Source organism: Mercurialis annua, linkage group LG5 (assembly GCF_937616625.2).
Source record: "Mercurialis annua linkage group LG5, ddMerAnnu1.2, whole genome shotgun sequence".
Classification (NCBI taxonomy): domain Eukaryota; kingdom Viridiplantae; phylum Streptophyta; class Magnoliopsida; order Malpighiales; family Euphorbiaceae; genus Mercurialis; species Mercurialis annua.
Genome location: NC_065574.1, coordinates 42,447,599 through 42,470,872, shown reverse-complemented (window position 1 = coordinate 42,470,872; position 23,274 = coordinate 42,447,599). Strand labels below are relative to the sequence as shown.

The following is a 23,274-nucleotide window of genomic DNA, read 5'->3' as shown; positions in this document are numbered from 1 at the left end:
GCTCTAAGATCTTTGTTTTTGTAAATGTTATATATGCATCTTATATGTTTTTTTTTCATGTAAAATTATTTTGTATATAAATATTGTATTTTAGATTTACTAATTATGTATTTTTTGTGTATCATTTGTGTATATTTGTAGAACTGGGACTACTTGTTAGATGCGGAAGATCGTTACACTTGTAGAGTGACTATGCCTTTAAATTTCAAATATATTGAGGACATCAAGAAAACTCTTTCTGATACTCAGCTGGAACTTTTCAAGAAGACATTTCTTGGTCATTTTTTAGACTTGTCGCCGTTGTGTAATCAGCCTCAGCTTATACATTCTTTGTTGCTGCGAGAAGTGAAGCATCCAAATAATAGGGAATTGTGGTTTAAAGTTTCTGGACATAAACTGCGGTTTAGTATTGATGAATTTGCTGTGATTACGGGGTTAAATTGTGTTAGTGATTTCAATCCTGTTTCTTATGCTCCATTACAGAATCAGTTGATTGATACCTATTTCCCAAATAGTGAAGTTACTCGAGATGGATTGGGTGTCATATTTCTGAACAAGGTTTTCAAGTCGGATGAAGATGCGGTTAAATTGGCCGTAATTTACTTGTTTGAGTGCTATTTGTGCTCAAATGAGATTAAATTTCAAAATGTAAGTCGCTTTTTTATGGATATGGTTGATAGTGGGGACTACAACTCATATCCTTGGGGGATAATGGTTTTTCGATCTACCATTGCTGATATGAAGAAGAGGTTTGCTACAAGAAGACGACTCAAGTTTTACAGGCTTAACAGTTTCCCTTTGGCTTTGCAAATCTGGTTCTATGAAGTCTGTCCTTTTGCTACTAATAAGATATGTTTTCCTGTTACTAAACCAATGTTAGTTCCTCGAATGCTAAAATGGCTCAAGAGTCAGGACAAACTAACAATCAAATATCTGAATGAGGCATTTTTTGATCAGACGCGTGAGCAGGTATGCTGTTTTTTTAACAGAAATTTAATTTCTGTTACTTTTATGAATCATTTATGTATAATTCATGTATCTTAACTGTATTTTTGTTTTCTTTTTGTCAGTTGATGCTGAAGAATATTGTTCCTACAGCTCAAGAAAAAATGTCTCTTGATATATCTGGTTTTTTCCAAACTGGAAAGAAGAAAATAGTTGAAGATTTGGATTTTTCAACTGATGATGACGCTATTCTTGCTGATTACCTCAAATGTAAACAAGTTGAGTCTTCGAGACGAAGAAAAACATTTAATCTGTTGAAGAGTCGACTTAATGGTATCGAATCAAGTCAACTGAAAATACAATCTGAATTTTCTTCTTTGAAGACGGAGGTGAGAGTCATTTATGACTGTATGACGGTGATTGACGATCATTTTGGCTTAAGCATGCCTAAGGTATCGTTTATTTTTAATTATAGTTTTTTGAATATCTTTAATGTTTTTGTTTAAGCTAATTTATCTATTTTTTATAGTTTTCTAAGTCTGTTGCTGTAAATGAAGTTCCCAATAATGATGATAATATGGGGGTAAGAGGTTTTTATTTTTATATTTTAATGTATCATGGTGTGTATCAAAACTGTATATTTTATGTATCATACAAACTGTATATCATTTTGTGTATTTAAACTGTATTTCAGGTTTCTGATTACATTTTTCAAACTGGATATAAAGATGATGCTGATAATGGCGAGGACGGTGATGATGAGTATGAGAAAAATGAAGAAGAGAACAAAGATGAGGATGAGAAAAATGAAGAAGAGGACAAAGATGAGGCTGAGAAGGACAAAGATGAGGCTGAGAATAAAAAAGATGAGTCTGAGGAGAAAGAAGATGAGGCTGAGGAGGACAAAGAGGATGAGCAAAAAAATGTAAAAGATGAGAAGGATAATGATAGAAATGATGATGGTGGTGTTGGTGGTGGTGTTGGTGGTGGTAATAAGAAAGATGATGATGGTGGTGTTGGTGGTGGTAATAAGAAAGATGATGATGGCGGTGATGGTAGATCGATGCATGTTGAGGTATAATTTAATTTCTTCATGCTTAATTTCATTTTATATCTATATTTTATTTTATTTTAATTTTAGGTCCCTGTTGAGGATGTAAATCAGGTTGGTTTAGAAACGGCTGCTGGCGAGGTATGTTGTGTATCAATACTGTATTGAATATGTATCATTTAAGTATATTTATGTTATAATTGTTATTTTTCTGAAATTAATTTTTTCATGCTTAATTTTTTATTTTTTATTTGTATTTTAATTTTTAGGCCGCTGTTGAGAATGTAAGTCAGGTTGGTTTGGAAATGGCTGATGTGAAAATGGCTGCTGGCGAGGTATGTTGTGTATCAATATGGTATCAAATATGTATCAGTTACGTATATTTATATTATAATTGTTTTTTTCTAAATTTTAGTTTTCTATGGGGAGAGTAAGTGAAGCTGATGTGAAAATGGTTGCTGATGAGGTTCTATTTTCTGAGAAGAAGAATTTTACTACTCCTATGGATAACAAACGGAATATCGAACCGAGTATATTATTGAAATCTCCATACTTGGCTGAATTCAGTTCTGGAAACAACGAATACCGCATAGAGAATGCTACTTTTGTTGTTCCTAAATTGTGTCCATTGGACAATAATTTAGAAGATGTTTTAATGTGCGATGATTATCCGGAGTATCATGACTGGATTGGTAAAGGACATTTGAGATATCCCAAAGCCAAAGAGTAAGCTCTTTTTTGTTTAGATTTAAGCTTTTTTTATTGATATTTTATAGTTTTTGATATCTTTTGTTTGCAAAGGAAGATTTATTAAGGAAACAGAAAATTCTATCAATCCTCCTTTCAATTTTGGTGTTGATGTCATTGATGCGAAAGATTTCTTTTTCGTTCTGGAGTATGGTGGACAGTCATTGAATACACGGGTAATTGTTGTTTATTATTTAGTTGTGATACACATATGATACACATTTGATACACATTTGATACATGTATTTTACTTAAAGATAATTTTAGTACACTTATAATACATTTTGTAAATGCAGCACATGGATATCTTATTTTACTATCTGAGGAAGAAAGGAAAATATAACAGTAGCATACAAATGAAGTTCACAACAACTGACAATTATTTCGATCAAACTTTTCAATCTTTTGTGAGGCTTTTCAAGGATACCGGAGACCGAGACCTGATTTATGAAGATCATCCAATTTCTCAGTATATACGTGGCAAACGAATGATTGCGAATACTCCATGGGCTGAGTGTGAATTTGTGCTGATCCCTTTCCATGTGTCTTCAAATAATCATTGGGCCCTTGCAGTACTGGATTTTAAGCTCAGGACGATCACAATCTATAATTCCATGCGTTCAACTTTGAGTGCTTCGTCAACTAGACTGATTGGGAATAATTATGCCTCTTATCTTTCTTTATTTCTTTCCAAGTTAGATGTGTTCAAAGATAATCCCTTTTCTGATTTGCGTTCACCGTTCTATACAAGTCAAGGATTAGAAGATTCTTTTCAGTTGATTGTTAAATATGACCTGCCAGAACAACAGTTCAAGTAAGTATAGTTTTTGTAATTTTATTTATCTTACATATATATTGTATCTGACATGTATTTTGTGTTTTTTTTATGCAGTGATTGTGGAGTTTTTGCATTCTCTTTTGCTGAATATATTGTGCATGGGAGAGAGCATGAGCTTACAAAAGAATTTGATGTGAATTCCCATCGAAAGCGTTTGGCTTTTGGTCTTTATAAGTATGGAAAATGGAAGAATATGTTTAATGTTGTCAGTGAATCAGAGAGTTATCAGGACAAGGACCAGAAGGATGGGAATGTGAAAGCAAAAGGATACAAGATTCGAGCTGGAAAACTGAAACTGTAGTTGTTATTTTGAATGAAAAATGTTTTTTTATGCTTTTTGTGTGTTTTATTTTTTAGGTTTGTTTGAACACTGTTTTTTGTTTGAATTAATGAAGTAAACAATGTTTTTTGTTTGAATTAATGAAGTAATCTTTTACTTTAATATTCCTTTTTATTCACACTTGCACTTTTCTTTAAGTTGAATGTATCATTTATGTATCTTACAGGTATAATATATGTATCTGAATTTAACATGTTACCAGATATACATATGTAATTGTTTTTATGATGCTGTATGTATTATTTTGTGTATCATGTATGTATCAAACCTGTATAATATATGTATCTGACATTTAATATAATATCAGATATGTATGTTCTACGCAATTAGAAATTGACATACATCACTCTTTAATGTATCAGAATTGTATATAATACTTGGAAGTTTAAAATATAATAAAAAACACTGAAAGAAATGAATAATCTAGGTATCTTTTGGCTTGTTTCGGCATGTCTTCCTATTATGTCCAGCGTGTCCGCATTTTCCACATTGCCCTTGATTCGGATCGTTTTTCGGATTTCCCCACTTTGACTGGTACATACCCTTTTTAGGCCTTCCAGTTCGTGTTCTATGTTGGGGTGGTTTGACAATCATGTTCTTGATATGTTCTGGAATAATCCATTCTTCTTCCTTCTCAAATGGATATACAGTATCAGAATATGTCGCTAACATAGCTGCATTTGTATAGTATCTTGAGCAGTACGCATAAGGTTCAATCTTCTTGTCGGCTAGAAATGCTATGGCATGTTTACAAGGAATTTCATCGATATCAAACTTTTTGCATGTACATGTTCTCTCGACCATGTTGACTGTGTACTTTTTACCATTCTCGAGAACTGTTATGATATCATCTGAAGATGGTTTCACCTAGTATAATAAAAACAATAGCAAGATACCGTTTATATACATATTTGATACATTGAAAAAGACAGAAATTTATGAACTTCACAGAAAAGCAGATATATAATATATACAACATAAAATAGTGCTGTACTATCTAATATGAGTTTTACATACCTGTAGTTTCAGTGAATTAATGTAATTTTACAGAAGTATATCTTCATGGATGGTTGAAAGTGTTGTGACTGTATCGATAGCAATTTTTCTGTGTTTGTATGAGTACTCTTGTTGGAGGTCATGTAGGTGCATAAATAAGGCTGTGACGGCAGTTCTCTTGCATGTAATATTGCTGCGTTTAATGATTCAGCTAAATTAGATGTCATAGTTTTATACCTGTTTTTGAGAGAATGTACCCTTGACCACCTTTCATATTTGATTTGCTGAAGAAATGGTCTTACTCGAGCATCTAAGCTATCCAACACTTTCATGTGGTAGTCAAATTCAACCTCAGTGTATGATCTTGCTGCTGCAAAGAAAGGTTCTTTAAGTTTCTTGACATTTCTCTTGAAATTTGTCTTGAGGTTATTGAGAAGGTGAAACATGCATACGCCATGAGTAGCTTCAGGATAAATCCTTTTAATAGCTGACTCTATGCTGAGATGTCTATCTGATACAATGCATATACCTTCTCTTGTTCCAAAGGCCTGTTTTATTTTAGTGAAGAAATAATGCCATGAGTCATCATTTTCTGAATCCACAGCAGAAAATGCTAGAGGAAACAGCTTTCCAGCTGCATCTTGAGCTGTTGCAACAAGAAGTGTGCCACCAAATGTTTCCTTCAAGAATGTAGCATCAACTACAATTACTGGTTTGCAATACTGCCATCCTGTAATTGAAGCTTTTAATGCTGTAAATACATACAAAAATGTGCTGTCATCTCTCAATTGTATGTCTATGCTAGATCCCGGGTTTCTAGTTCCAAGCATATATAAAAAAGTAGGCAGCGATTTGTAAGATTCACAAGGCTTTCCTCTTAACATTTCAAATGCCAATTCTCTTGATCTCCAAGCCATCATATAACTGATCTTGACTCCATGTAAAGTCTGCATATCATTCCTTATATCTACTGGTGTGTATGTTGCTTTGACATTGAGATACTTCATTTTGATGGATGCCGCTATGTGTGATACTGATGCTTGTTTTTGATTGCTGAATCTGGTCTCTATCGGGCATGTGTGGTTCATGTCTTGTTTACGAATGATGAACTGTTTTGTGTGAACATTAATTGACGCTTTCAGATACCATTGACATGTATCATCGATACATTTTACAAAAATGTTCTTTTGGCATGATTTAACTGTCTTTTGTTGGTAGTGATTATTGATTGCATGAAGTCGTAAGCATGCTTGAAGAGTAGCTTTATCTTTGAAAGTTTTTCCAAATGCCAGATCTATATCTTGTAGTGGATCTGATACTGATTCTTGATTTTGATCATCGTTACAGTCTATTGTATCAATTGCAAGTAGTTTTGTATACTGACCTATTTCGTCGAATGTATCAGACATGTATCTATCGTGTATCGATATGGTATCTTGGTCTCTGTTTGATTCTGAAATAGCTGTTGAAATACTTGCTGATGCATCTGGAAGAATTGTCTGTATCTGGCTAGTATCACTGATAACTACTATGCAGAGAGGATACATAGTGAAGTCGATTTCCTTTTTCTTGATTTCTAAGTAAAATCTGAAGCTTGAATCATCACTGATTTTGAGTGCTGGATACTGAATCTTTACTTGATATTTTATCTCAATATTCTGTTTTTCCAAATTTACTTGTATTTCTTGTGCTATTATATGTAGAAGATCCAAATATGTAGAATTTTGAGGAATCATGACACCAATAACTTCAAAATCTGCATATTGATTTGCTTCAATCCAATTGCCTTTGTGTTGTATCATCACTGGAATAGATTCCATGATGATACAATATTTGAGATAAAAGATTTGAGGAAGAAGACGATGCTATTTTTGAGGAAGAAGACGATGGTATATTTTGTGTATTTGTGATGTGTTTTTGATTTGATATCTTTTAAAAAGGAAAAAATCAAGTGTTATTTGAATCAGCTAGGAAAGAAATCCGTGTTTTAAGAGAATGCAACAACAAATAAGGCGCGGATCCCGTGGTAGATTCTCACTAACAGTAATGAGCTATCTATTACACGTGGCATCATATGATAGGGATGGTGGTGGTGAAAAGTTTTGATTGTTTTTGGTAGTACTGTAAAATAGGAGAGTTAGGTGGTAATTTGTGAAATACTGATTAATTAATGTGGTAAAAATGTGATTTTCTCTTTAATTTTAGTGCAAGCTATGGAGTCGAAATCAACCAACTCTCCCTCCAATCTCATACTCCCTCCGTCCCAAATTAATAGACAGTTTAGGATAAACACAAGTGTTAAGAAATTGTACTTATCAAGATAAAATGAGTAAATTTATAAACAAATACCACATTTACCCTTATTTATTATAGTAGTAATTTTGTCTTTTAACATCTTTTGTGTTACTTTCAGCATTCAACTATAATTAATGAGAGTATATATGACAATTAAACATTCAAGCAATAAATTACTGCCTATAATTTGGGATAAAGAAAATGCAAATAGTGCCTATCAATTTGGGACGGAGGGAGTAGTTAGTTTCATATCTCTTTGTACCTGAACAGTTTTCTCAGTAAAAAAAAATGGAGTCGTTTACCTGAATTATCACTATTTAACTATTTTACCTATCAAAATTAACGTATATTTGCTGAATTATTTAACAGTTTGTGTTTTTATTGACAATTTTGGTGTATACAAAATTAAAAATTTAAATTGATTCATGATCAATTATGTTTTTCTGACATTTCTTTTTGTTCTTGATCAATTGTATAGGTTATTACGATTGATCTTAATTTTAATCTGTTACATGATTGACAGTATTATGATGATGAACAGTCAACTGAGAAAATTGAAAACCTTATAGGTATAGATAAGATGAATAAGCTTAAGAAGCAAATTCAAGCAGAGAGTTAAAGTAATTCAATTATTTATTTTTAATTTTTTATGTTATCATCTACTATTAAATTTGGTTTGTTATATTTTCTTATGGTGTTTATATGTGAAATTGAAAAATTGAGATATGGGTTTTGATCATAATAGAACAATGTGAACTGAATTATTTATTATTTATCATTTCGTTATATATTTGGAAATGGGGATCGATGATTCTTTATTAATGAGGAAATGGAGAAGGCGGAAGAGGAGACGAAGTGGTGAAGTTTTTTTTTTTTTAATTATTACATTTTATTTGTTATATTATTTTGTTGTCTCTGTTGCTGAAGTAAATCAAAATGAGAATAAAAAGAGTGGTGGTTCTGGGTACTGGGTGGTCGTGAATGGGAGGTGACGGTGAAGGTGGAGAAGAAAGAGAATGTTTTTTTTTTAAGATTAATTAGGTGTCAATGACACATAAGCAATTAAATGACATATTTTTCAATTTCAATGACGTGTAACAATTCTTCCTAAATTCTCTATTTCGATAATCGGGTTCATATTTAATGTCTGTTTGTATTCCGTTAACTCGCCGTGACATAGAGACTTACTTTAAAGGTTCTTGATAGTGTAGGGGAAAATTTTACACTTTTTTAATTTAGGGATTAATTCTAGAAAAAGTTATAGTGTATGGATCTAAATATGTGGGTGGCCTAAAGTAAACCATGAACATCATACAAATTTGGGGTTTTGGTGTTATTATTATTATTATTATTATTCTTAAAAAGTTTAAAGTTCATTGTGCCACGTAAATAGGACAACCGTCCAACCAAACAAGTGTTGAGTTACAATTGATGCAACTTCATTTAACATAATTTGAGATAAAAATAAATATTTTTTAAAAATCATTTTTTTAATTTTAATATACACTTGCCCATATTCTGTACTATATTAATTCTATAAAACAATTGTAATTTAATTTTAAATTCAGTTAATTTTTTTTTTGCCAGAGCAAATTCAGTTAAATTGTACTTATCAAATTGTATACGGACATTTATGATCCACAATGAAATGAAAACTATTAAAATGTAATTTATTAAATGGTAATGGAAGTGGAATGACAAGTATTGATGACGCCAATGGCAATGGTAGTGGAACGCCCACTATTTAGTATCAGCAATAGCAGCACACAGACGCTTAGAATCTCAAGACGCAACCATTATTTTAAGCCTCACTCTTTCTTCTTCACTACTCCACCATTTTCTTCACTTGTATTCCCCAGGTACCATACTAACTTACTTTTTGTTCTGGGTATTTGTTTAATTTATTGATTCTCTAATTTATGGTAGTGATGATCAATTATTGCTTGCAGGAAACGAAGCAGCAATAACAAGTGTAGTTTGGCATCTAAAATGAGCGATCATATGATTTATGAGGCTATACTGGAGGAGGATGGGATTTTCAGATTTGATTGTTCAGCAAATGATAGAGTTGCTGCAAAACCCAGCCTTTCATTCACTCATACTAAGGATAGAGACACCCCTATCATGAATAATTCTGTTCCTTCATATATTCCTACTTTTGAATCTCATTTGGATCAGCAGATTGTCAAACTTGAGGTTACTTTGTTATTCATTAACCAATGTTTGTTTCTAAGTTTGTTATTCATTATGTGTTTGTGTTTGTGTTTGGTTTAGTTTCCAAATGGGACCTCCTTCTATGGAACTGGTGAAGTCAGTGGACCACTTGAGCGCACTGGAAAGAGAGTAAGTCATTTTATTCCATATCCCTATTTATGTTGGCTTATGGTGCGTTTAGTTCGAATGAATTATGTAAAATTTGATGGAATCCATTTGTAAAATGAATGTAATTGTGTTTGGTTCATTGAGAAATTCACTAGTAACTCTATTTTTTAAGCTGTGTAGAATTTGTCATGATAATAAAGGGTAAGTTTATTTTATGTTTACTTGCTATTTTGAACTATAAAAAGAAGTCTTTAAACCTCGACTCATCGGTGAAATCAGCTTCTTTAGGTCCTAATTATATTTTAGGGTCACCTGGTGTCTATGTCCGTGACTGGCAAATGACCATTCCATCAAGAAGTTCATGCTTTTAGTATTTTATTTAACAATAGTCTTATCTCTTAACACACGTGCACGTGAATGTCCGTTGGGTTTGAAGCGTGAACAAGCATATTCCCACTTTATCTTATGCATTAAATTAATCGAATAGGAGATTTATAAGGATCAAATTCTAGACCTTTTGATCACAGCTTTGATATCATGTCAAATGACCAATCCCTCTAAAAGTTTAAGTTTTTAAGTGAAGCTGCAATAATAGTATTATCTCTAACAGTGACATCAATATATAATATGTCGTGAAAGTGTAGGTTTTCACATGGAACACAGATGCGTGGGGTTATGGTCCTGGAACTACATCCTTGTACCAGTCACATCCTTGGGTGTTAGTTGTTCTTCCAAATGGAGAGGCACTCGGGATTCTTGCGGATACTACACAGCGTTGTGAGGTGATGTTATATTTTGTGTGAGCGAAATGTTTCAAAAATCTTTACCTAAGCCCTTCACCTGATTTACTGCTAGCCATATCAATCATATGCAGATTGATCTGAGGACTGAATCAAGAATTAAATTCATTGCTCCAGCTTCATATCCTGTCATTACATTTGGTCCTTTTGCTTCACCTGCAGTTGTTCTAAAGTTTTTATCTCGTGCAGTAGGTAATTTACTTGGCAGTTTATTGCATTCTTTTTATTATGTCTTCTTTGGTCATGTTTTCATACTTCTTCTATAATGGTTCAGGGTCCATTTGTTGCAACACCCGGAATAGGAACAATTGATTTTAATTTTTATACGTTATTTGGTTGAGTAAGGAATAAGAATGGAAATCAAAGAAAACTAGGAATAAATTGATTTTCATGGGGGAGTGGGAATGGATGATTCTAATTGGTGGTGGAATCCCATTCCCATGTAAATTATATTCATTTCCATTTTCCTCAATGTTTTAGTGAACTAAAGTACCTCAAAAATTTATCATTTATCAGAATTTAGTTTTAAAAAATTTGTTAACATTTATCATTTGTGGAACTAGAGTACAAAGTAAGAGATATTGGGATGTCTTATATGGTGTCAAAGCATGTGTTAGGACTTTAGGTAGACAAGAATGGTAGTAATCTGGAGTAATAGTGTAGGAAATATACATAAAAAATCTCCTTTTCACTAGGTATATATACCAGTTCGTGTCATCTTTGCATCAGAAATCAGTATGTTCAATGCATCAGACAACACGAGCTATAAAACCCACTACACAAAAATGGGAAATTAGGGGGACAAAAGAAAGTTAAAGTACCTCATCCTTATATAGATTAAGCTATGTAATTGGCCCAAGCCTTCTTCGTGATGTCACGAAGCTCTCATCTCCACTTCTGGAAGTCCTGAATTTAAACATTTCTTGCAGTATTTGCTTGCAGTCTAAGAAGCACGGAAACTTCGATAAAGTTGCGTTTCCCGTTTCGGAAACCGGAAACTCTTGGACACCCGTACGAAACGTTTCGGGCCGTTTCTGTAAATAATAAAAATTAAAATTTGTAAAAAATTTAAAATTATTACCCACAAATAAAAAAATATAACTAGTTACCCATAAATTTTACATTCGCATTGCCCACAATATAACAAATATACTTATTTGTGTTGAATTGTATTATATTTTTTATATATTTATAAAATTTTAAATATTTAGTACATTAAATTGAATTATTTTGTTAATTATCATAAATATTTAAATAATATTTTTATAAATATATCCCTAAATTTTTGTTATTTACACGTTTCCCCCACGTTTCGTGTCCTTCATTTTGAAAAACTTTCGTTTCCCCGTGTCCGTTTCGTATCGTTTCCGTTTCCCGTTTCCGTTTCCGTGCTACTTAGCTTGCAGTTGTAGGAGACACCGAACAGGTGTTTGGATGCTAAATATATGTGGATTAAATAATTTGAAACAACTTCGATTGTAGCAAACATCTATATTTTTTTAGAACATTTTCATCTCTCCTTTTTTGTTGATAGTGACTTAAGTTCTATACCTTCCATCAGGAACTGTTTTTATGCCTCCAAAGTGGGCCTTAGGATATCAACAATGCCGTTGGAGCTATGATTCTGCTAAGAGGGTTTCTGAGGTAGGTTTCTGATGCATTTATGCAGCCAATATCTTGACAGCTATAGGATTTCAAGCTAGATTGTTTTATTTAATCTTGAACGATAATATTATCCTTCATATGCAGGGTTTGTCTTCACTTTCACTGCTGGCCCTTTTATGATCCAAATTCAATATATATGTCTTTCTCAGGTTGTGTTAAACATCTTGTATCTGTAGGTGGCCAAAACATTTAGGGAGAAGGGCATACCGTGTGATGTCATATGGATGGATATTGATTACATGGATGGTTTTCGCTGTTTTACATTTGACAAGGTACATTTCTCTACAAACTTTCGATGAGAAATTCATTGCTGTTTTTGTAATTTTTGTGGGGAATTTTCGCATCTTACATTTCTCCCTGAATCAGCTCAATAAGCTTATTCTAACCTCCCATTTTTTGCTCCTTACTGCATTTTCACTTCTTCTAACATAAATGCAACAATTAGATGCAAGTCATGCTTGGTCATTATTCATTCTTTTAAAACAACATGACTTAAGTTCTTCTGCTAAATTTTTAGTCTTTGTCCCTAGCCAAATTCACTGAGCTTGAAGAATGACCTTTTGAGTGAAAGGTGCTGCATATGGAAGTAGCATGTATTTCTTTATGATAAACTTGAAATTATTGAAGTTAATAGGAGTACATTTGAATGAACTCTTTCAGGAACGCTTTCCTGATCCACAATCTTTGGTGAAAGATCTCCATGATATTGGTTTTAAAGCAATTTGGATGCTCGACCCTGGGATTAAATTTGAAGAGGGTTATCATGTCTATGATAGTGGTTCCAAGAGTGATGTTTGGATTCAAGGAGCAGATGGAAGACCATTTATTGGTGTGTTTTCTGTTTGTATTAGTAACTACTAGGTCATCTTCTCTCCTCGTCCCTATAGGCATAGCCTAGTGGCAGGGACGTATTGTTCGAACCTTTTCCTCCCCCGTTGTAATAAAAAAAGTTATCTTCTTCTGTATCTCATTCTTTGCATGAATTAAAAAGTTCAAAGGGAAAATGATTAAAAGAAATAATTGTCTTTTGATAGTTTTGATACTGATTTACAGGGGAGGTGTGGCCTGGGCCTTGTGTTTTCCCTGACTTCACACAATTGAAAGTTCGTTCTTGGTGGGCTAGCCTGGTTAAAGATTTCATTTCTAATGGTGTTGATGGCATATGGAATGACATGAATGAGCCAGCTGTTTTCAAGGTATTGCTAAAAAAATTCTTATTATTTACAACTTGTGCAAAGGCACAGTCACTTATTATTTACTTTTCAGAGCGTAACAAAGACAATGCCTCAGAGCAATATTCATAGAGGAGATGGAGAACTTGGAGGTTGTCAGGATCATTCATACTATCACAATGTATTCTTCTTCAGCCTTTCTCTTGCTTTGATTAACAAGAAAATGAATTATTTGAATGGAAACAAAAAAGAGGGCCATTGTGATTATCTTATTTGTATTATACTGTTTATGACCAACCAATTTATGTAACTGGAGTCCTTATTTTAGGTTTATGGCATGCTGATGGCAAGATCAACATTTGAGGGCATGAAATCAGCTGATGAAAATAAGCGTCCCTTTGTTCTTACTAGAGCTGGATTTATTGGTAGTCAAAGGTATGCTGCAACATGGACAGGAGATAACCTTTCAAATTGGGAGCATATGCACATGTCCATTTCTATGGTACTTCAATTGGTAAGTAATTTTGAAGTTTGTTGCTTGCATGGTGAAAGTTGATAACCAAGTACTCTAGTGGTATGAATTGTAAGGACATCATTAGTTAACAAAAGTTACATGAGCTAGTGAGTAAGAAAATGACCCACTTTTTCTTTGGTGTATCCAACTACATTTTTTACATTTTTCAAAGGTCTTGAGTTCCATGTCTTCTGATAGGATTTTGTAGTTATGTAATATAAAATTGATTGTACTGAAGCTTTAAATTTGTATTGAAATCAGAGTTGGGCAATCTGCAATGTTTGTTGATGTTTCCCATAAGAGCAGCATTACCTTTTAACAGAATTTGATTTCAAAGTGAAGTTTGGAAAGTAAGAGCCAAACTCATAGAAACTCTAAAAGTTCCTGGCAGCAAAATTCTCTAGACAACGTGAATTATAATAAACAGAATTTATCGAATGGAGTTTCTGCAGACTGATTCTACAACATCGATCAACTTTGATGTTGCATCTACTTTTGTTATCCATTTAGCAACCTTAACCTACTTTCTTCATCTCTTTTTATGTTGGTCCTTTTACTTCTGCGTCATGTTTTCTTTCTTCTATAGAGAAAACTTTCAGAAAATCACTAATAAAAATACATTTTGAGTGCGTTCCTACAAAGTTTATATGCTCAATTTTCAATTTACTTTATGATCAGGGACTCAGTGGTCAGCCTCTTTCTGGACCTGATATTGGTGGATTTGCTGGTAATGCAACACCCAAGCTCTTTGGACGGTGGATGGGTGTAGGGGCAATGTTTCCGTTCTGCCGTGGACATTCTGAAATGGGTACTTCTGATCACGAGCCATGGTCTTTTGGGGAAGAGGTTTGTCCCCTCACATGTATGCGCTTGCAATCTGGCATTGTTACTTCCTAATGATGTCAATGTGATAACTTTCTATACTGAGTAAAGCACAGAGGTAATCGAATGAAATAGCATTTTTGTTTAGACCGGAACCTGCAACTGCTACGTCTAACCTGTAGATTACATAACATTATTAATACCACATGCTTACATAACATTATTAATACCATAGCTTCCTTATCTATAAATTATCTTTCTTTTAATTTTGCATGTGCTTCGTTGCCTGCTGGAAATTTTTCCCTTACTGCTGGGATTTTTTATGATTTCTGTTTTTTTTAGTGCGAAGAAGTTTGCCGTTTGGCATTGAAGAGACGCTATCGGCTCATACCACACATATATACTCTGTTTTATGTCGCTCACACAGTGGGCACACCAGTGGCAACTCCTACTTTTTTTGCTGGTAAAGTTTCTGATCTTGATTAGTCTAATGCCATTTCAGAAAGACTTACATTCTTTATGCTAGTTTGTATGTGTAAGGAAGCTGTCTTTTAGTGTATGTTGAGAAGTTTTAAAATTGCTTGTGCAGATTTAAAAGATCCAAGTTTGAGGAAGATTGAGACTTCCTTCTTGCTGGGTCCACTTCTAGTATACGCAAGGTTCTCTTCATTACACTTAGATGATTGACTAGGTTCCTCTATAAACTTATATATATTGTGAACTGACTGCAGTGTATTAACTATTTTTTCGTATTATTGTTTATATTTATAATACATAGAAATTCTTATGTTGTCCAATAATTAGAGTTTAACTTTTCAATTAATGAAGTGGAGAACCAGGAGTAGCAACTTAATTTAAAACAGTGTGCTTACTATAGAACTGTCTGATGGGTTCAAGTTTGCTACTTATTTGAAATTCCCATGCCATTTCTGACTAAAAAAACATCTGGTTATTTCCGACGACCTTCCTAAAAGTAATGGATATTCTGTTATGTGTAAAAATGAGCAAAAGGCATGCTGCCGTTATTTTAGGATTCTGTTACATTAGCTGTCATTTAGGTTGAATATGTGCTGCAACTATAAATAGAGCAACTTTCTACTGTAAACAATATGCAGAATAAGAATGAATATGAATTTTCCTCTCTAAGTTTCTTGTTCTATGCTCACTTCCTCTCTATGAATCTAAGTTTCTTCTTCTATGCTCACTTCCTCTCTATGAATCTTCTTCTATCTCTGTTATTCTTCTACTTATAATTTTACACGCATCATATTCGTAAGCCACTTGTTCATTCTAAGAGAAGACAGTATTTAGTACACCAGCAGCTTTTTCTGCGTGTAGCTATTGGACTTCATCCTTGTTCAAAATTCGAAGATGATTAGTTTGTCACATGCATATGGTTTAGGATGTGTATTGAAAGAAATTTACCCAAGCTACAATATTGTCGCTGTTGGACATATAGTTAGCCGCGAAGGTAAGTATTTAAACAGAACCAAGTGTATGTAGACACTAGAAGCCCTTTTCTGGAAAGCTCAATATTGTGGAAAGACTTGACAAAGATTGCACCTAGATTGAAACCCACCTCAACTGCTCTACTAGAGCAAGTAATAGGGATGCGTTTTTCAAGAGATGGTTATTAATCCATGCTTCATTTTATGGAGCTTGATGTAAAAATGACCATCTTAATAACCTCTTCTTTGTAGATAGTGCATTTCTAGGCTCACGATTTTTGTTTGTTGATAAAATAGACTCGCTTTTAGCGACTGTTTCACTAGAATTTTACTCCGTCCTGTTAGGCTTGTTCTAAGCACTCCTATTTAATTTTCATGATCTGATTTCTTGAATAAGTTTATTTCATAGAGAAAATATAAATTGCATGTATTGTTGAGCAAACACGTTTAATATACATATCCTCTGCGGATGTTTTACTGTTTGTTTGGGATCTACATCTTGTGACGGGCCTAACAAATTGTACTGACACTCTTTTCTTCTGTTGTAGTACAAATGCTGATCAGGGAACCGACAAGTTGCAGCATGCCCTGCCTAAAGGAATTTGGTTAAGATTTGATTTTGATGACTCTCATCCGGTATGCATAGAACCCCTTATGGTGCTTTCCTTGTAAAGTTGTGTCATTTTTCCTAAATGTTTTCTATGGATTACAGGATTTGCCAACTTTATACTTGCAAGGTGGATCAATAATTCCTTTGGGTCCGCCCCATCAGCACATTGGTGAAGCTAGCTTGTCAGATGATTTAACTCTCCTAATAGCGTTAGATGAATATGGTAATTTGATCCATAGGGTGTGCTTTATCAGATGATTTATTGCTAGAGGGTGTGCTTTATCATACCTTCAATGTGCATGCTTCATGTAAGGTAATGATAAAACAACGAACAAGGAACAGGCTAAGGGTTTGACAAAAAACAGTTGCAATAAATGCGCAATTGAGCTATGTGCTAGAACTGGTGATGAATGATGATGTGATTTTACTATGCCTTCAAGTTATCTAGATGCAAATTATATTTCTTGGGGCTGCCTACTGTTGCTGATAATTAAAGCAAAAGCTTCAGCAATGTTAGATAACCAATCATCCAATAGCTCAAGCTGTGGGTGTTTCGTGAGGCTTCAACAATAGTTTTATTATCTTTAGCAGTTAGCACACCTCTGATGCGTGAACAAACAAGCACAAAGACCCACCTCACCTTGTAACCAAGACAATGATCAAACTCTAGATCTTTCGATCATAGAAACTCTAATGCAATTTAAATAACCCATTCGCCAAATAGTTCAAATTCTTGGGTGAGGATTTGACAGTAGTTCTATTATCTTAACAAGCAACATAACCTTTCTACTTTTGGTCCCTTTCACAATTGTCCAACAGTTTGTTGATAAATCTACAAAGACTGTTTGATTTACTCTTCCCGTCTACAGGGAAAGCTAAAGGTGTACTTTTCGAAGATGATGGTGATGGGTATGAGTTTACCAAAGGTGGATATTTGTTGACACACTATGTTGCTGAACTTCAATCTTCTGTTGTTACTGTTAGAGTTTCAGAAATAGAAGGGTCTTGGAAGAGGCCCAAAAGACGTCTGCATGTGCAATTATTGCTCGGCGGGGGTGCAATGGTAAAATCTTTAACTTAACACTTGGTAGAAAATGGCTCAGAAATAACAATGTTTTCTATCTACCGCTGAAAACTATTTTTGTGCAAAGCTTTCTAATTTGTTCATAAGCAGGTTGATGCATGGTGCATGGATGGAGATGATGTGACAATCGCGGTACCTTCAGATCATGATGTTTCTATGTTGGTATCCACTAGCGAGAAGCAATATAAGAGTCGTATAGGTAGATATTTTTCAATAAGAACCATTTGCTCGCTCATCAATATCTGCATTGGTTTAAATATGAATTTCTTCATGGAAACTGCTTTAATCTATTAGGTTGATGGCTGTGCATTAAATATGTGGTATGAAGTTTTCATTCTTTTTGTTGCATGCTTACATTAAAAATAATTTGGTCAAAGCCCAGAAGTTACTTACTTTCATGTTTTTTCCTGAATTAGTCTATCTTTTTTTATTCCAATTGTACTATATTACAATGAGCATGATTGATTTGAATTTATAGTTTAGAGCTTCTTCTGTTCCTCTTAAATTTTTCCTTGATCTTTTTTCTCTCTTCGTCAAATTTTATTTCCTTTTCGTTTAAATTTTCTGATGAGCTGTAAATTGCATTTGCATATGGTGAACTTTTGAAGGCAAACGTCATGTTGTTTATTCATTTGGTAAAATTTCTGGATGCAGAAGGTTCTAAGAAAATTCCTGATGTTGAAGTGGCTTCTGGAACTAAGGGAGCCGAACTTTCAAGAACCCCTGTTGATTTAAAAAGTGGTGATTGGGCTGTTAAAATAGTCCCCTGGATCGGCGGTAGAATTATTTCCATGGAGCACCTTCCTTCAGGTAATGATAATGTGGTTCATGGGGACATTCTGTTATGTAGTAGTACTTAGGAGTAGCAGTGTGCAAACAGTTTCGGTTCGGTTCGATAGTAATCAGTTCTTCCCTGCATGCAGAGAAGATAAGATAAGTTTTGCATATCAGATACCTTGGAAAATTCTCTAGTTACACAATTTTTTTATGCAACTGTCACTTTTAACCAAACTGAAGAGCCTTGGGAAGTAAAATTTGCAGAAATACACACCCTTCCCTCATGTCTTCATTGCGAAACTACAATGTATAGCATTCAACTATAGCTATATTTGAAGGGTCTCATGAATTTTGAGAATGACTAAACTACATGATCTAGAGATTTATACTGGCTTCATGAATTATTTTGTTGCTGATGATTGCAGGAACCCAATGGCTTCATAGCAGAATTGATATCGATGGATATGAAGAATACAGTGGTACGGAGTATCGGTCTGCAGGATGCACAGAGGAATACAATGTTCTTGAGTAAGGATCCTGATTTGCTTCTAACCATATATTTTTCATGGTACAAAAATGATTTACAATATCAAGTCGTGCAACTTGTGGAATGCAGTTAGTGGAGGAGGGATTTTAGAGCAGCCAACTTATAGAAACCAAGCTATCGCTTATACTTGTATGGCAATATGGGTTAGATGTGTATATCTGTAATGTCAACAGATGCTAAATAACCAATCGACCGCACCCCTACCTTCCCTTGTGCTCAAATATTTAATAACCAAATTGGAGTTGTCAATCATCAAACTCTAGATCTTTATGTTCTCTTATACTATGGTATTAGACTTGCAATGATTGAAAGTTCTAGAGTTTGAGTCTTGACAACTCCAATTTGGCTACTTACATATATGGTTAAGCTGACCAATGATCATATTGAATACGAGCCCCACCATAAAAATGGCCCACAACAGAGAAATATAGCCTATCTATTAGGACTGGTACCCCTTTAAATTTTATTTACTCCACACGTGAAAGAATAAGACCATTTTTCTGATTCCATCAAGTTTTGTAGCATGAGTCCTGTAATTGCTATATGCAATCCATCATTCTCTGTTTGCAACACTTTGAGGCTGAAATTAAAGATTCATTGCACTTATCAAAGGAATTATACCCAAATGGTTAGTGATTAATTAAACTAACACAGCCTTAGTCACAAATGTTCAAAATTTTGGGGATATATTAATAGTTGGTATAAGCAAATAAAGTTAGAGCCATAATTGTTTTATTTTTACACTTGTATAGTCAAACTTACACATAGACATATTTTCTTGTAGGCGGGATCTTGAGCATGCAGGAGAGGAGGAATTGCTTGCTTTAGAAGGTGATATTGGTGGAGGATTGGTTCTTCGGAGAAATATAGTCATTCCAAATGATAATCCAAAGATACTCCGAATTGACTCTACCATTGTAGCCCAAAATGTTGGAGCTGGTTCTGGTGGATTTTCCAGGTTAGATTAAAAGATATTTATTTCACTTCTGCTGCTGTCAAAGATTTCCGATAGCACTTCATATTTGGCATCAGTCCACAAATTATTGAACTCCATTTGGTTTTGCTCCTCCTGTTTTGTTTTTCTACTTTTTTTCCCAGAAGGCAACATGTCATTATGTTATCAATCTAAGATCATTGCTAGTGAATTACGCCAGTCTTGAGTTATCAACTAACATCCTGATTTGATATGAAATTTGGAATTATTACATGTAATTATTTAATTAATTTATAAATTACTAACTTTCTGTTGCAACCAGTGTTTTAAAACCGAACCGGTGGCCAAACCGGTGAGGCCACCGGTTCCCAGTTTAACCGGTTCAACTGGTTTAATAAATTTGGAAAAAATTAAAAGGATTCTGGTTTACCGGTTCAACCCCCGGTTTCTAACTAGTTTAATCTAGTTTGATTCGGTCCAACCTGGTCCAACTGTAAATTCCAGTTTTTTACAGCTTTAGACCGGACCATTGGCCGGTTCCAGTTTAACCGGTTCGACCGAACCGGACTTTTAAGACACTGGTTGCTACTATCTTTCGGTTAGATCTTTTTTTCTTTTGTTTTCATGATCATTTGTGTACAAAAATAGATGGATAATAAAATTTAGCATTGTATTCAAGATAATTGAAGAACCAAAATTTTTCTTTTCTTTTCACATTTATACAATGTTCTTAATGTTATTCTCGTTATCATAAACTTAGCATTTTGTAATAAATCTGGCTAATTTGACATATGTGGAAGCATCCTTCAGACTAAAGTATGCTTAATTGGGAAGAATAGTGCAATTGCATTCCAAATTATTTGAAGTGTAGTTATTAAGTTGTCTTTATAAGAAGCCCATAGCTCTTGGAAAAGAAATATAATTGAAAATCCTCTTCCAACATTTTTGCTCATTTGAACAGTCTTTTTTATGTGAAGAAGATACTAATGGTGCCTGCCTGTATGTTACTGTGATGTGTAGGCTGGTCTGCCTTAGAATACATCCAACTTTTACTCTTTTGCACCCAACAGAAAGTTTCATCTCATTCACTTCTATCGACGGTTTAAAGCATGAAATTTGGCCCGAGTCTGGGGATATGTTTTATGAAGGAAATCTTCTGCCTAATGGTACTTTTGCTTCTTCAATTTTCTGTCTGTTTGCTTTTATAATTTAATGATTTCTTTAACAGTCGCATGTTGTTTGTTCAAAAAGCATCTTACCATTGCACCAAAGTGTTTCCAGTTAGTATTTAGTAAAAACGAACGACTGTATTTTCAAACCACACCAGCCTGAAATTCATTTTCATACGGTTAAAATTGTCTAAAATTATTGATTTGGATATGAATGTGCAGGAAGTTTGATTTTCAGTTTTGATTTGGTTTCTGCCACTGATTAATCAAACGACATCATTCTATTAAATTTACGGAACTGAAAATTTATATATATTTGGTGTGGTTTGATTTTTAATTTTAGCTTTTATAGAGTCGTTTAGTTTTAGTTTTTACTAAATTGAACAGTACACATCCTGTTTACAGTATCTTGATAATCCAAAGAGTTTATTTCGTTGCAGTTGGTTTTCTATTTTTAAGCTAATTATGGTTTCACAATTTCAGGAGAATGGATGCTTGTTGATAAATCTGCGGGCGTTGTATTAGTTAATAGATTTAACACTGAAGAAGTGTACAAATGTTACATTCATTGGGGAACTGGAACATTGAACCTCGAGCTGTGGTCGGAAGACCGGCCTGTTTCAAGGGATTCGCCTCTCAGAATTTCCCATGAGTACGAGGTTAGAGGAATCTCGTAATTACTACAAGTATAAAACTCTCTAATTGCATCGTCTCCCATTCCAAGGACTTCATGTTTGTGCTGTTTATGTTCAACTTTCATATTAACTAGCATTTTTCCCCTCCTGTGTTTGCAAGGTTGCTCTTATTACTTTCTATTTTGTTATTAGTTTATAGAGGAAGGTACATCATTCAAGAATTATATACAAAAGTATCGTAAACTCTTACTACTTGACCGATTTAACATTTTTAACTTTTAGTTTTTATTTTACAAAAATACGGGTTCAAAGAAAAAACACTATCCATCTTGCTCCCACTAATCATCATCTCTCCGTCCCGCTTCCAATGGCTTATCCTCCACCTACAGAGCTGCCTCTCATTACGGAACCATCTGAAGTCGTGGCTCCATGGGGCTCCACGCTGCCACAGCCGGCATGCGAAGATGAAGTCTTGGATCCATCTCTAGTTCCGGATCTCTGGTTCTGGATCTGCTTCATTAGATGATCTAAACGAGGTCGAAAATTGGGTTTTCTTGATAATCACAAACTAATTAATTTCGGTGTCAATGGTAAGTTCTGTCTCAGATACTTCGCCTGAATTAGAAGAAGTTGCTTTGTCTTATAAATTATAATGCTTTCATTCAGATCTTTGGCTTCTTTTTCTTTTCTATTTTTTGTCTACATTCAAGTTCTGTGCTTTTACCATTACTGTTTGCAATGTACACGTTACCTAGCCATGACTTCTCAAGCAATTAGGAATTTTATAGGGGTTTACTATTCGCCGCCCCAAATTACTACCCACCGCCCAAGTTTTGACTGAAATGCCCCTAACATAATTTCAATTCAAAAACAAAAAAACAAAAATCCTCTCAACTCAAAAATCTCTCAAAGTCAACCTAAAATCCCGACGATAACCGGAGCCGATTTATGTCGCAATCAACGGAAAATAAAAGACGGGAACCTCCAGTAATTAATTTTTTTCGCTTTTAACTGTTTTAATAAAAAAGAATTTTTTTTTAAAGGGCCATCGCCCGGCGATAGCGATGACCCTGTGCACGATCGTCTGGCGATGGCGATGGTGCACAGGGACAATCGTCCCCGAGGGACGATTGTCCCAGTGGACCATTGTCCATGAGGGACGATGGTCCCAGTGGACCATCGTCATCATCTGGCGATGGTCCACTGGGACCATCGTCTTCCTGGGACGATTGTCCCCCGAGGACAATCGTCCCCCGAGGACAATGGTCAACTGGGACAATCGTCCCCGAGTGACGATTGTCCCAGTGCACCATCGCCATCGCCAGACGATGGTGCACAGGTCCATCGCCATCGCCGGACGATGATCTTTAAAAAAATAAAAAAAAATTAAAAAAATTAAAAAATTAAATAAATAAAAACCGATTATTTACCGGAAGTTCCGTCTTTTATTTTTAGTCGATTTTGACATTTTTATTGAAAATTCACTCGGATATTCGTTGGGTTTTTAATTGAATTGAGAGAATTGAATATTTTAAAAAAAAAAACTGAAAATGGCTTAGGGGT

The 23,274-nt window shown here is 34.3% G+C and overlaps 2 protein-coding genes across 3 annotated transcripts; one reads left to right on the top strand and one right to left on the bottom strand.

Annotated features, from left to right (window-relative positions):
• Positions 1-4,344: 4,344 nt before the first annotated feature.
• Positions 4,345-6,737, bottom strand: LOC126681878 (uncharacterized). Its single transcript, XM_050377433.2, has 4 exons — positions 5,155-6,737; positions 5,045-5,110; positions 4,896-4,938; positions 4,345-4,788 (listed from the first exon to the last, which is right to left on the bottom strand). The coding sequence occupies exons 1-4, from the start codon at positions 6,735-6,737 to the stop codon at positions 4,345-4,347; spliced, it is 2,136 nt and encodes a 711-aa protein (XP_050233390.2).
• Positions 6,738-8,856: 2,119 nt separating this feature from the next.
• On the top strand, positions 8,857-21,963 carry LOC126680835 (uncharacterized). Of its 2 annotated transcripts, none has more exons than XM_050376062.2 (23): positions 8,857-9,071; positions 9,162-9,408; positions 9,487-9,555; positions 10,179-10,316; positions 10,409-10,526; positions 11,896-11,978; positions 12,176-12,271; positions 12,660-12,828; positions 13,053-13,195; positions 13,266-13,352; positions 13,500-13,685; positions 14,364-14,531; positions 14,850-14,970; positions 15,097-15,166; positions 16,504-16,591; positions 16,668-16,788; positions 17,435-17,628; positions 17,740-17,848; positions 18,307-18,459; positions 18,852-18,954; positions 19,758-19,931; positions 20,928-21,073; positions 21,560-21,963. In XM_050376062.2, exons 1-23 carry the CDS (start codon positions 8,920-8,922, stop codon positions 21,751-21,753), a joined length of 3,129 nt encoding a protein of 1,042 aa, XP_050232019.1. In that variant the 5' UTR covers positions 8,857-8,919; the 3' UTR covers positions 21,754-21,963. The 2 variants fall into 2 exon arrangements, with proteins under 2 accessions (XP_050232019.1, XP_050232018.1); XM_050376061.2 differs by having other exon boundaries at positions 8,859-9,071; positions 18,304-18,459.
• Positions 21,964-23,274: the final 1,311 nt, after the last annotated feature.